The 11,621-nt window shown below is 40.1% G+C and overlaps 1 protein-coding gene across 1 annotated transcript; it reads right to left on the reverse strand.

Moving 5' to 3' along the window:
- Positions 1–709: 709 nt before the first annotated feature.
- On the reverse strand, positions 710–11,367 carry LOC311134301 (delta-1-pyrroline-5-carboxylate dehydrogenase, mitochondrial). Its single transcript, XM_084167936.1, has 15 exons — positions 11,173–11,367; positions 9,057–9,150; positions 8,817–8,909; positions 7,052–7,099; positions 6,796–6,951; positions 6,384–6,533; positions 6,187–6,261; positions 5,864–6,051; positions 5,643–5,716; positions 4,165–4,361; positions 3,919–3,966; positions 3,630–3,782; positions 1,928–2,049; positions 1,595–1,713; positions 710–1,400 (listed from the first exon to the last, which is right to left on the reverse strand). Exons 1-15 carry the CDS (start codon positions 11,211–11,213, stop codon positions 1,288–1,290), a joined length of 1,671 nt encoding a protein of 556 aa, XP_084024062.1. The 5' UTR covers positions 11,214–11,367; the 3' UTR covers positions 710–1,287.
- Between the last annotated feature and the right edge of the window lie 254 nt (positions 11,368–11,621).

An 11,621-nucleotide genomic window follows, 5' to 3' on the forward strand; every position in this document is an offset into this window, starting at 1 on the left:
GGCAGATTTACATTTACAATGTTACGTGTAGTCTATGAGACCAGGCTGTCATGCTCAGTCTAAATGTATTTTTCTTCCACCTCCCAGAGGACCTGACGACTCCTAGCTGTCCCAGTACACCTGGTAGGTAGGTGTTTTGTGTGTGTGTGTTTTTTTCTCTCTCTCTCTCTCTCTCTCTCAGCAAGAAGAGGACTGACCACCCCTCAGAGCCTGTTTCTTCCTAGGCTCCTGCCTTTCTAGGGAGTTGTTCCTAGCTACTGTGCTTTACATCTGCATTGCTTGCTCTTTGGGGTTTTAGGCTGGATTTCTGTATAAGCACTGCTGATGTAAAAACAGCTTTATAAATAAATTTGATCATAGCCACATCTTTTAAGACCAGCCATAGCTCAAGTGTAACAAGTCAAGTACATCACCTTTCCTATCAGAGACAGTCAGGAGGCTGAGTACCAGTGTGACAATACAGCAAATAAATCATAACACAGCTAGGAACTGAGTATAGGTTAAGGACTGTTAGTAAGGACATTTTTAGCACCAAAAACGGTAGATAACCATTCTTCCCTCTTTTTGCCATCACGAATGCTTACAATTATAAACATTGCATTTTGATACTTGAACTTTAGCTGTCATGAAATATTCATGGTCGAAACTCAGGCTTACTGTTTTTGTCAAAGGATGTTAAGATGATAGACGGTCAGTTAATTCTTATAATACATAGTCAGTTTTGTATTTAAAAAAACAAATATTCCTCTCAAAAAGTCTATGATGCTTAACAACTCTTTGAATACTTTCCTCAGGATAGGACAGGTGGAGACAACTTAACAGTGAGTAGCCTACACCTCAGGACCAGTCAGTACTGAGATCGTCAAACAGAGGCTCAGAAGCACATAGCAGCCATTTGATTACAAACAGATGATTGATTATTACATGTCTGTGGAATCAATGGTAGACCACACAGTTTTACTATGTCTGTGAATCCATGGGACGTTTTCATAGTGCCATTCTTCTGTACAGCTTGACTGGGTCAGCTGCAGCTCCTGCTGATCTCATGTTGCGCCCCTTTTCAATTTAGAACAAATAATAATTACATTCGTACTCGTGTATAGATTCAGTGCATACTTATAAGGGCAAAAAGGGACAAAAGTTTGACGAGTAAGGAGAGGATTTTTCTCTTCATTTCATTGTCCGTCTGGCGAGCGGGAGCGGAGAAAAAGCCTACAGATTCCTCTACATAACTAGGATTGGATGAAGGAGGCCTAGGTAGGTGAGGAGGGGTACAATACTGTCTTTTTAACCCATATAGGGGTACTTCCATTCTCGGAGCGGGACATGGGTGGCCTTGACCACCTGTGGGGACGTCCATCGCAGTACGTAGTGAGGACCACCAGGTTTGTCATTAGTACCTTTGTAGACAAAAGTTCATGTTTTAGGTATTATTGTTTGATTCATATCAATAAAGATTATGTACCCATTTGACAGAAGTGTCCATGTCAGACATAAAGAGCAAACCAGGAGTAATGAGAAGTCCTGATTTATAGAACTGTTGGCAGTCATATGCATAACAATGAGCTGTGGATTGGTGTGTGGGCCATCTTACCTGAAGCTCTGGCGCCACCAAATGGTTGCTGGGCGACAATAGAGCCAGTGGATTTATCGTTCACGTAGTAATTTCCTGCAGCATTCCGCAAGGCCTTGGCTGCCTCATCCACAACATTCCTAGAACAAAAACATTACTAACGGGTTAGGAGTTTTTTTTGTTGGACTAATGTCACTCTTTCAGTGCAAAGCAACATCTATTATCAATGAGCTGATCAAAGTAGGCTTTGGATTCATAATATTTGTACGTATGTAAAACTGTATTACGTTCTTTCTTTCTTTTCACATCAATACTGACACTCCATAGCAAACCAGCTGAAGGAATCTAACTTACTTATCGAGAGCAAAGACAGCTCCTGTCAGGGCATATGGTGATGTGTTGTCTATCAGGTGCAGAACTTCCAGGTAGTCGTTCTCAGGGTAAACATAGACAGACAGAACTGGCCCAAAGATTTCCTACAGGAGTTCATCCAGAACAGAGTTATAACAGAGTTGTTATAAAGTTCCATATTAACTGAGCTGATCTCAATTAAGGAGGACTGACCCCCCATTTGTGAAGCAGAGTCCACTGTAAACCCCAATGTGCTGTCATTACTAAAAACCTTTGAGGAAACCTGTTGCACTTAATATATGAGTACAGTTACTTATAGTGATTTTGTAGTCATTTCTCAAACCGATAGTCACTGTGAACCTGTAGGGGGTCCAGAATTTAGCTGTATCAGCTTGAACACGCCTCCTATATAATTTCCCAGTGTGCTTTGCTTTTTCGAGTGAATTGTAAAGTTACCACCCATGACAGAGACATGGTTATTGAATTCGTTCATTTTCTGTCCTGTGGCCTACACCAAGTGAGTTCCTAGGTGAATATTATCATCATAATTCACTCCTTATGACAATACATTACATATCTCATAAGGCTTTATTTTGAGGCCTAGCTTTACCCTTACTCAGTGGCCTGAAACTCATGGTTTACAGGCCACATCAGGCCTGAAAGTGTGGTGCAAAATTCCAGTAACTTTCCCCAAATTCCCAGATTTAAAAAAGATCCTGGTTGAAGGATATCCAGGAATCTTCCAACCCGGATTTCTGGAAAACCTGGGAAATTTACCAGAATTTTGAAACCCTAACTGCAAGTCACATTATGTTGCCATCCAAAGTTATGTGTCATTCCTATTGGAATCCAGCCAGAGTTAGGATATCCAACAGTTGAAATGTTTATTCACCTGCATCCTGCATTCATAGTGACTGCCAGGGTTAGGAACAGTTTAGGAGACTACCTAAACCATTTAAACCGGAACAACCATTTCAGTAACGGGTGCAAAAAATCGAACTAAATGATTGGATCAGTTTAGTTATTTATCTTTGTGTAGCATAAGATTAAATCAATCAATCACTCAATGTACATGCAAAAAAACAGATTATTATTTGTATTTGTTTTATCAACCTGCAGTAGAGCATGCTGGGAAAAAAGTTCATTTGTTATCATTCACTTAAAAAATTGAGTTGATGTGATAACTCATTTAGTTTTGAGTCAGTACCACAAACATTTGAACTAATAATGACTTTTCATTGACTGAGTTCAACTTACTAGAACTTTTTGAGTTAAAAATGCCTTGGGGTTCAGTCTGTGAAGCATGGCTTTAGTTAAACAAACATGGTGTCAATTCCATACATGTTTATATGGGTAATCTAAGCACTTGGCCCTGAGCCTGATCGCAGGCATCTCAGTTAAAACTGATAAAATAATCCTGCTTATTTTCTCCATAAAACAACCATATCTAACAGGCTAGAATAAAGTCAGTCAGTTTCAGCAATTCAGACCCAACTGACTATGTCCCATGTGATTATGACATGTATGCATGTCTGGTATAACTCTTGCAGGTTGGTTTAAAGTGAGAACACACATGGTTCGCAGATCTATATTCTAAGATCTTTAAACTGGAATCACAGTATGAAGTTCCATAGGCTAACAGTGGTGAGTAAAGAGGTGATCTACAATAACTACATAACTACTTATCAAGAATATTGAGTCTTACCTCCGCCATGATGGCTTCCTGTGGGTCTGTGCTCTCAATGATGGTGGGCTCCACAAAGTAACCCTTCTTGTCATCACAGTGGCCCCCAGCAATTATGTTTAACTTAGGGGAAGACTTGGCATGGTCCAACCACTTCTTAATGCGAGCAAAGGACTGAGACAAAAATAAATAATATATAAAAATAGTCATCAAATGTAAAATAATCTTGAAAATAAAATAACTCTTGATCAGAAGTAATATAGCTGGTTCTGATCAAGCATCCAGTGTGGCAAATCTCACAGTACTGTACCTTGTCATCAATCACAGCAGAGAAGAATGTACTCCAGTCCTCCACGGGCTGGACAGGGGAATCATGGAGAGAGTTACAACAACCTGACATCAAATTAACACTTACAGTATAAACTTCAACGCTTTCAAATATCTCCTATTGGAGCACAAGTCAACTGGCTGTAAGTATTCCCACCAAAATAACCCTAGTGCCAAAGTGACTGATGAATCCATCAGTCCTAGAAGCTAAGGTCAGTTGTCCACTCACGTCTCCCACTTTGAGCTGCTTGTGGATGTCCAGGAGCCCCTGTTTGATCTGGGGCCACAGAGAGTCAGGTACATACATCCTGGAGCAGGCCGAGCACTTCTGCCCTCCATACTCAAACGCTGAGCGGATGGTACCTGTCACGACACTCTGCACATCTGCTGACTTGTGCACAAAGTGGAAGTTCTTACCACCGCATTCTGAAAGGTATGGCAGAGGAGGACGTCGGTGAGGCAGTTTTCAAAGAGTGATATACACTCTTTATTTGGACAGTGAAGCTAAAATGAGTAAATGTGGCTCTATTCTCCAGCATTTTGGATTTCAGATCAAATGTTTTGAATGAGGCAACAGTACTGAATGTCACCTTTTATTTGAAGGTATTTTCAAACATACAGTATCTGTCCTACCATTTAAAAATGAAAGCGCTTTATGTTTCTAGTCCCCCCATTTGAATACGTAATTTGTTTCATAAATACTTATAATGTATTAAAGTACTCAAAAGTTTAGTATTTGGTCCATATTTTTTAGCACACAATGACTACATCAAGCTTGTGACTCCATAAACTTGTTGGATGCATTTGCAGTTTGTTTTGGTTGTTTTTCGAATTATGTTTTGCCCAATACAACTGAATGGTGAATAATGTAGTGTGTCATTTTGGAGTAACTTTTATAATAAAAAATTATGGATAATCATGAATGAATAGTGAATAATGATGAGTGAGAAAATTACAGAGGAACAAAGATCACCCCCCTCTCATCATTACCAATAACAGGGGAGGTTAGCATTTTTGGGGGGGTATGATCTTAGTTCCTCTGTAACTTTCTCAATCACGATTCATTCATGATTATCCATGGTAGAATCCACATTAATGTAGAAGTGTTCAGAAACATATTATATTCTTATTTACAATAAAAGTGACTCCAAAATGACACAATACATTTTTCACCATTTAGTTCCTATTGGCAAAACATAATCTGAAACACAACCAAAACAAACTGCAAATGCATCCAACAAGTTTCTAGAGTCACAAGCTTGATGTAGTCATTGCGTGCTAGGAATATGGGACCAAACTTTTGACTACTTTAATACACTATAAGTGAATTTGTCCAAATACTTATGGAATAAAATAACTTATTCAAATGGGGGGACAAGATACATAAAGTGTAGAAACGGTAAAACAGATATCATTTAGAAACGGTAAAACCGATATGTATAAAAATACCCTCAAATAAAAAAGGTTACATTCTGTGCTGTCGCCTAATGAAACATTTGATCTCAAATCCAAAATGCTGGAGTATAGAGCCAAATGTACAAATTTGAGCTTCACTGTCTAAATAAATATGGAGTGGAGTATAGATATACGATGAGTATGGTCAATATTCTCTTGTTTAATATTCAATACGTTTAATAACTTGACAGTGTGGTGGTGTACAATATATATTTTTATCTCTATGGTGTACAGGCTGTTGGTCCAACCCACCTCCTGCCACCCGAGGAAAGTTCTTGTAGATATCCAGGTTCTGGGCCACCTGTTTCCACAGGCGCTTGAAGGTCCTGAAACAGAAATGGGTTGTTAAGAGACTCCAGGGTTGTTAACTTCCATTGAAGTTATTAAAAACAATGTGGTACAGATTTGGTATTATGTACCAAAAGTGGCAATCAGTTTTAGGTATGCTTAAACATATAGAGATAAACACATACGGGACACTGCCAGTGAAATTGATGCCAGCAAGGTGTTCAGATGAGGTGACGGTGTCTCCAAACACTGGTCCATCGGCTGGCACAAACTGGATGATGTTGGGGGGCAACCCTGACTCCCGGAGGACATTGTAGACGGCGTAGCTAGCTGACATGGCTGTGTCACTAGGCTTCCACAGAACTACATTACCCTGACAATCACAGACGGGGAAAACAAAGAAAGTCCAGTTCAGACTATAACCAACAACACACATCAGGATCTAAATGTGAAATAAATTAGAACTATAAGGACATTTGGATATTGTTGTTAGTAGGGGAACACTTACCATGAGAGCAGGAGTACCTGCCAGGTTTCCACCAATTGCAGTGAAGTTAAACGGGGCAACAGCAGCTACAAAACCCTATAGTTAAAGGGGAAATAAAAGTGTTGACAAAAACAATTCCTAACATATACCCAAGTATACAGGCTTTTATCTGTGACTATTACCAAGTTTAGATGATGCTAGGACCAGGGAGTGCTCACCTCCAGCCCACGGTAGAGCATGGTGTTGGTGCTACCATCACTGTCCAGGGGCTGGTGGCTCTCCAGTTCAACAGCGTGCTTCGCATTGAACCGGAAGAAGTCTATTAGCTCTGCAGCTGCATCAATCTCTGCCTGCACCACTGTTTTGCCCTAGAAAACAAAGCAGGAAAAATTGGCTCGATCAATTGGCTCATTCATCCACCCTCCTCTCCCCTGTAACTATTCCCCAGGTCGTTGTTGTAAATGAGATTGTTCCCCCAGTCAAATAATAACTAAAAAAAATGAAATAGAGAGCTTATGGGATGAATATCACATGAAATAGAGAACTGAGAGGAGATCCACTTGATATTCAGCCATACAATCATAGGATTATTAAAACAACATCTAGACTAAATATAGTACTTCACTGTACCTGGCCTATCATGGTCTTGGCCAGAATCTCAGCTCTCTTAGGTCCACTGATGATGTCAGCAGCCTTAAAGAGGACCTGGGCTCGGTCCTGGATGGGTTTCAGGTCCCATTCCCTCCGCGCCGCCACAGAGGCCAAGATAGCCTTGTTGAGCAGGTCCTGTATCAATCATACAGAGGCAACACCATCCAGTCAGGTTATGTAAATCTTGGTGAATGTCTGATACATTAAAAACAAAAGAATTGTACTCTTAGTTTACCTTGTCAGCATAGCAAAACTTGGCCAGTTTGTGTGAGTGGTTGAAGGGCTTTCAAAAAGAAAATAAAGAATTATATTAATTAATAGGAAATATTACTTTCAAGAAATAACATTTAAAGACAGTGTGGTATTGGTCGGTCAAAATTTACATTTGACTCATTTAGCATTACATTTACATTTTAGTCATTTAGCAGACGCTCTTATCCAGAGCAACTTACAGTTAGTGAGTGCATTCATTATTTTTTTAATATATTTTTTTCATACTGGCCCCCCGTGGGAATCGAACCCACAACCCTGGCGTTGCAAACGCGGTCAGGGCTTTGTGATGGCCACTCTAATACCTTGACTTTGTTGTCCCCTTAAGCCATTTTGCCACAACTTTGGAAGTATGCTTGGGGTCATTGTCCATTTCGAAGACCCATTTGCGACCAAGCTTTAACTTCCTGACTGATGTCTTGAGATGTTGCTTCAATATATCCACATAATTTTCCTGCCTCATGATGCCATCTATTTTGTGAAGTGCACCAGTCCCTCCTGCAGCAAAGCACCCCCACAGCATGATGCTGCCACCCCTGTGCTTCACAGTTGGGATGGTGTTCTTCGTTTTGCAAGCCCTCCCCCCTTTTTCCTCCAAACATAATGATGGTCATTATGGCCAAACAGTTATATTTCTGTTTCATCAGACCAGAGGACATTTCTCCAAAAAGTACGATCTTTGTCCCCATGTGCAGTCGGAAACCGTAGTCTGGCTTTCTTATGGCGGTTTTGGAGCAGTGGCTTCTTCCTTGCTGAGTGGCCTCTCAGGTTATGTCGATATAGGACTCATTTTACTGTGGATATAGATACTTTTGTACCTGTTACCTCCAGCATCTTCACAAGGTCCTTTGCTGTTGTTCTGGGATTGATTTGCACTTTTCGCACCAAAGTATGTTCATCTCTAGGAGACAGAACGCGTCTCCTTCCTGAGCGGTATGACTGCTGCGTGGTCTCATGGTGTTTATACTTGCGTACTATTATTTGTACAGATGATCGTGGTACCTTCAGGCGTTTGGAAATTGCTCCCAAAGATGAACCAGACTTGTGGAGGTCTACACATTTTTTTCTGAGGTCTTGGCTGATTTATTTTGATTTCCCCATGATGTCAAGCAAAGAGGCACTGAGTTTGAAGGTAGGCCTTGAAATACATCCACAGGTACACCTCTAATTGACTCAAATGATGTCAATTAGCCTATCAGAAGCTTCTAAAGCCATGACATCATTTTCTGGAATTTTCCAAGCTGTTTAAAGGCACAGTCAACTTAGTGTATGTAAACTTCTGACCCACTGGAATTGTGATACAGTGAATTATAAGTGAAATATTCTGTCTGTAAACAATTATTGGAAAAATTACTTGTGTCATGCACAAAGTAGATGTCCTAACCGACTTGCCAAAACTATAGTTTGTTAACAAGAAATGTGTGGAGTGGTTGAAAAACTGGTATTAATGACTCCAACCTAAGTGTATGTAAACTTCTGACTTCAACTGTAGCATGTTGGTTTATGATGGATGTTATTAGAAACCGGCTGATAACACAATGTTATTACAGTCATTTACAGTTGAACTTGACAGGCCTTGAAAGTTTCCATTTGGATTAGGCCATATGCTGTGTATCTGAGCAGCAGTGTGAGGGTAAAAGTGAGAGCTTCAGTCTCCAGGCTCCCATATTTGCAGGCAGCATGGAGCAATAGTTTGCTCAGATTAGGGACATGCTGTTGACTCCACTCACCGATAGCTGGTATCTGATGTCTTTGGTCCACACACGTTCGTCTCCAACCACACAGGGAATCTCCTCAGTCTTCCCATTCAGGTCATCCAGGGCCTATCACACACACAACATTATTGAGTCTCATCTTTTATAGAGATTACCTTGTTGTAGGTCAAGAAGGGCATATGGAATGGTGCATGTGGTGGTTATGTTTGCTTGAGAGTGTGTGCTGTGTATGATTGTGTGTGTGTGTGTATGTACCTTCTGCAGATTGGCCCTCTCTGCACTGCCCTCATTGAATCCCAGGATGGGCTCATTCTTCACCTCAACAGCTGCACAGGGGAAGGTCCTGAACCTGCACACAGAGACACACATGTTAGGATAGACCAATGCACACTAAGTGAAGACAGACAGACATGCAGCAGCAGATATCCCCCACATACATTATATCCCAAAATCTGAGACTGTCTCATCCTCATGGTGCAAAGTGAAGCATTTGTTCATCAATGCGTTACAGCCTTACACCTGAGGTTGCCTACCAGCCATTCATTCACTTCACCCTCCATAACATTTTCTGCAGGTATTTAAGCCTGCTCTTTTACAGCTTTGTTTTGAATAATATGAAACTTAACAACGTGGTTATGGAAGAGAATGAATGCCATTCAGTCCAAATGCTGTTGATCTGAATAAGACTTTACTGGCCATGTAGATTGTGGTCATGGTGCGATATTCAACTCTGTCTTTTGATGCGTATACAGGTGCATCTCAGATTGGTTCTGTCCTGCCTCTTCACTGCTAGATTTGGGCAAGCTGCAGTCTTCTGTCAGCTGGAATAAGTAACTTATCTCACATTAGTTATTCTTTTATGACTAGTTTTTATAGCATAAAGACTTAGATAAAGCGAGTCATGCATAAAAGATGAGACCATTTTGCATAAGTAAAAACTCTAAAAAGCAAGACACACCTAACATCAGCAAGCAATTGCAATAAGCAATTCATGCTTATTTGATATTTCACTATTCTCTGTGTGTCAGCTGTCTGTGTCTAATTTCTTTGTGGAAAAGTTATAACACTGCTAAACTTCTGGTGATTGTGCATGCTCTGCCTCAAAAATGATTATCTACTCTAGTTTAAATAGTCAGTGAAGGCCAGATTGTCTAACTGGGCAGACAGGGGCTCGTATTCAAATATTCAAAAAAGACCCTCAACTCCCCGGACACATGGAATCGATTAAATATGATTAGCCAACTGCCTTCCCACATTTACACAGATGCTTCTCTGTCAATGGGTGACCTGGTGTACAACACAGCCTTCATAGTGTTTATTGATCTTCCTCACCCCACAGAAAAGACAATAGACCTCTAAAGAGATTCAAGGTTTCGCTATAAATGTTTTACCAATGGTAACTGCATAAATAAACATTCATGCAGCTGGCTTGCCCATATGGGTGTCTTCAGTCCATTTGATTTCTTGCATAACACCAGTTGCCAGTGCCACTTCAGGTTTTTAGTCCAAGTCATGCCCAGTCATAAAGATAGATAGAGAACTCATTATGGATATAACCGTTTTAGCATGAACATTGGCATGGAGGGCTTCCACCATTTTTAAGTAGTCAACTGGGTGGGGATTCCTATGGGTGTGGAGCAATCAGCCAATGAAGAAGATGAAAATTGACTACTTTAAAAAAGGATATAGTATGAAAAATGTATGCACTCACTAACTGTAAGTCGCTCTGGATAAGAACGTCTGCTAAATGACTAAAATGTAAATGTAATATAGCCTCAATAGCGCTGCCCATGCTGTACATAATTATTTTTATTTTTTTTAAGTGGTTGTCCCACTGGCTATCATAAATTGAATGCACCAATTTGTAAGTCGCTCTGGATAAGAGCGTCTGCTAAATTATGTAAATGTCACATACGCTATAATAGAACAGATAAAAAGATGAGTGCTCTTTCTATCTCTATGTGCCCAGGGTGAATCATTCACTTGCTGATTGTTAAGTGAATAGTATTTCTATGAACTGTTAACTTTACGCATGCGGCTTGGAATCATGGTAATCATAAGACTAAATCATAAATTACTTATTTAAACTTATTTAGCTTGCCCTTCACATTGAAAGGGTCTGGTGGCTGGCAGGGAAAGGTGGCTGGCAGGGAAAATCATGACTTAACACATTTAGCATTGCAGCAGCTTATTATTGTTGTTGTTCTACTTGCACAGTTCTAACTACAGTGTGGCAAAAAAAAAGTTAGGTAGAGCAACAATCATAAATACACTATCAGCTTCCAAAATAATGCAAATTGCATTAGCTTGGTTACGAAAAGTCAAAGCTAAGGTGAGTTGGTCTCGTGTATATTCATGTAAAATTACGTACCCCCTCCAAGACTGACAGAATGCAGATCTCACACGCAGCATTTTTCAATGGAAAATATGTAGAGAAAAAAGGACAATCTAATAAAAACACACCCTTATAAGACCACTACAGGCAGCCGACACAATGTATCAGAACTGATAAGAAACTTGGAAGCTATTTGATATCTTGAGAACGTAGCCTACTGGTTACATGTATGGCGAGTTCAGAGGATTCGGCCCGTACCAATATTCGATAGGGAGGCCACATTCATTACATTACCATAATTGCGTCTAAATTATCACAGTAATTCACAGTATTGTATCTAAACAGAAATTACATCATTTCATCTTAATATTTACACTGTGAAACTATTTTAAAATCCTACTTGTTAATATTTCAAAGAAAGAAGAATTGCTAAACACACCTCTCATTGCCTTACTGGAGGCAAAGAGGGCGAGTCTGAGAGTGGC

The sequence above is a fragment of the Coregonus lavaretus genome (genome assembly GCF_964263955.1).
Source record: "Coregonus lavaretus genome assembly, chromosome: 8".
Taxonomy (NCBI): domain Eukaryota; kingdom Metazoa; phylum Chordata; class Actinopteri; order Salmoniformes; family Salmonidae; genus Coregonus; species Coregonus lavaretus.

Coding starts and splice junctions, on each gene's coding strand:
- LOC311134301 (XM_084167936.1), bottom strand. CDS start 11,213: ATGCTGCGTGTGAGATCTGCATTCTGTCAGTCTTGGAGGGG. Junction 8,910..9,056: donor AGAGGGCCAATCTGCAGAAG/GTACATACACAC, acceptor TGTGTGTGATAG/GCCCTGGATGACCTGAATGG. Junction 1,714..1,927: donor GCTGTCTTTGCTCTCGATAA/GTAAGTTAGATT, acceptor TTTTTGTTCTAG/GAATGTTGTGGATGAGGCAG.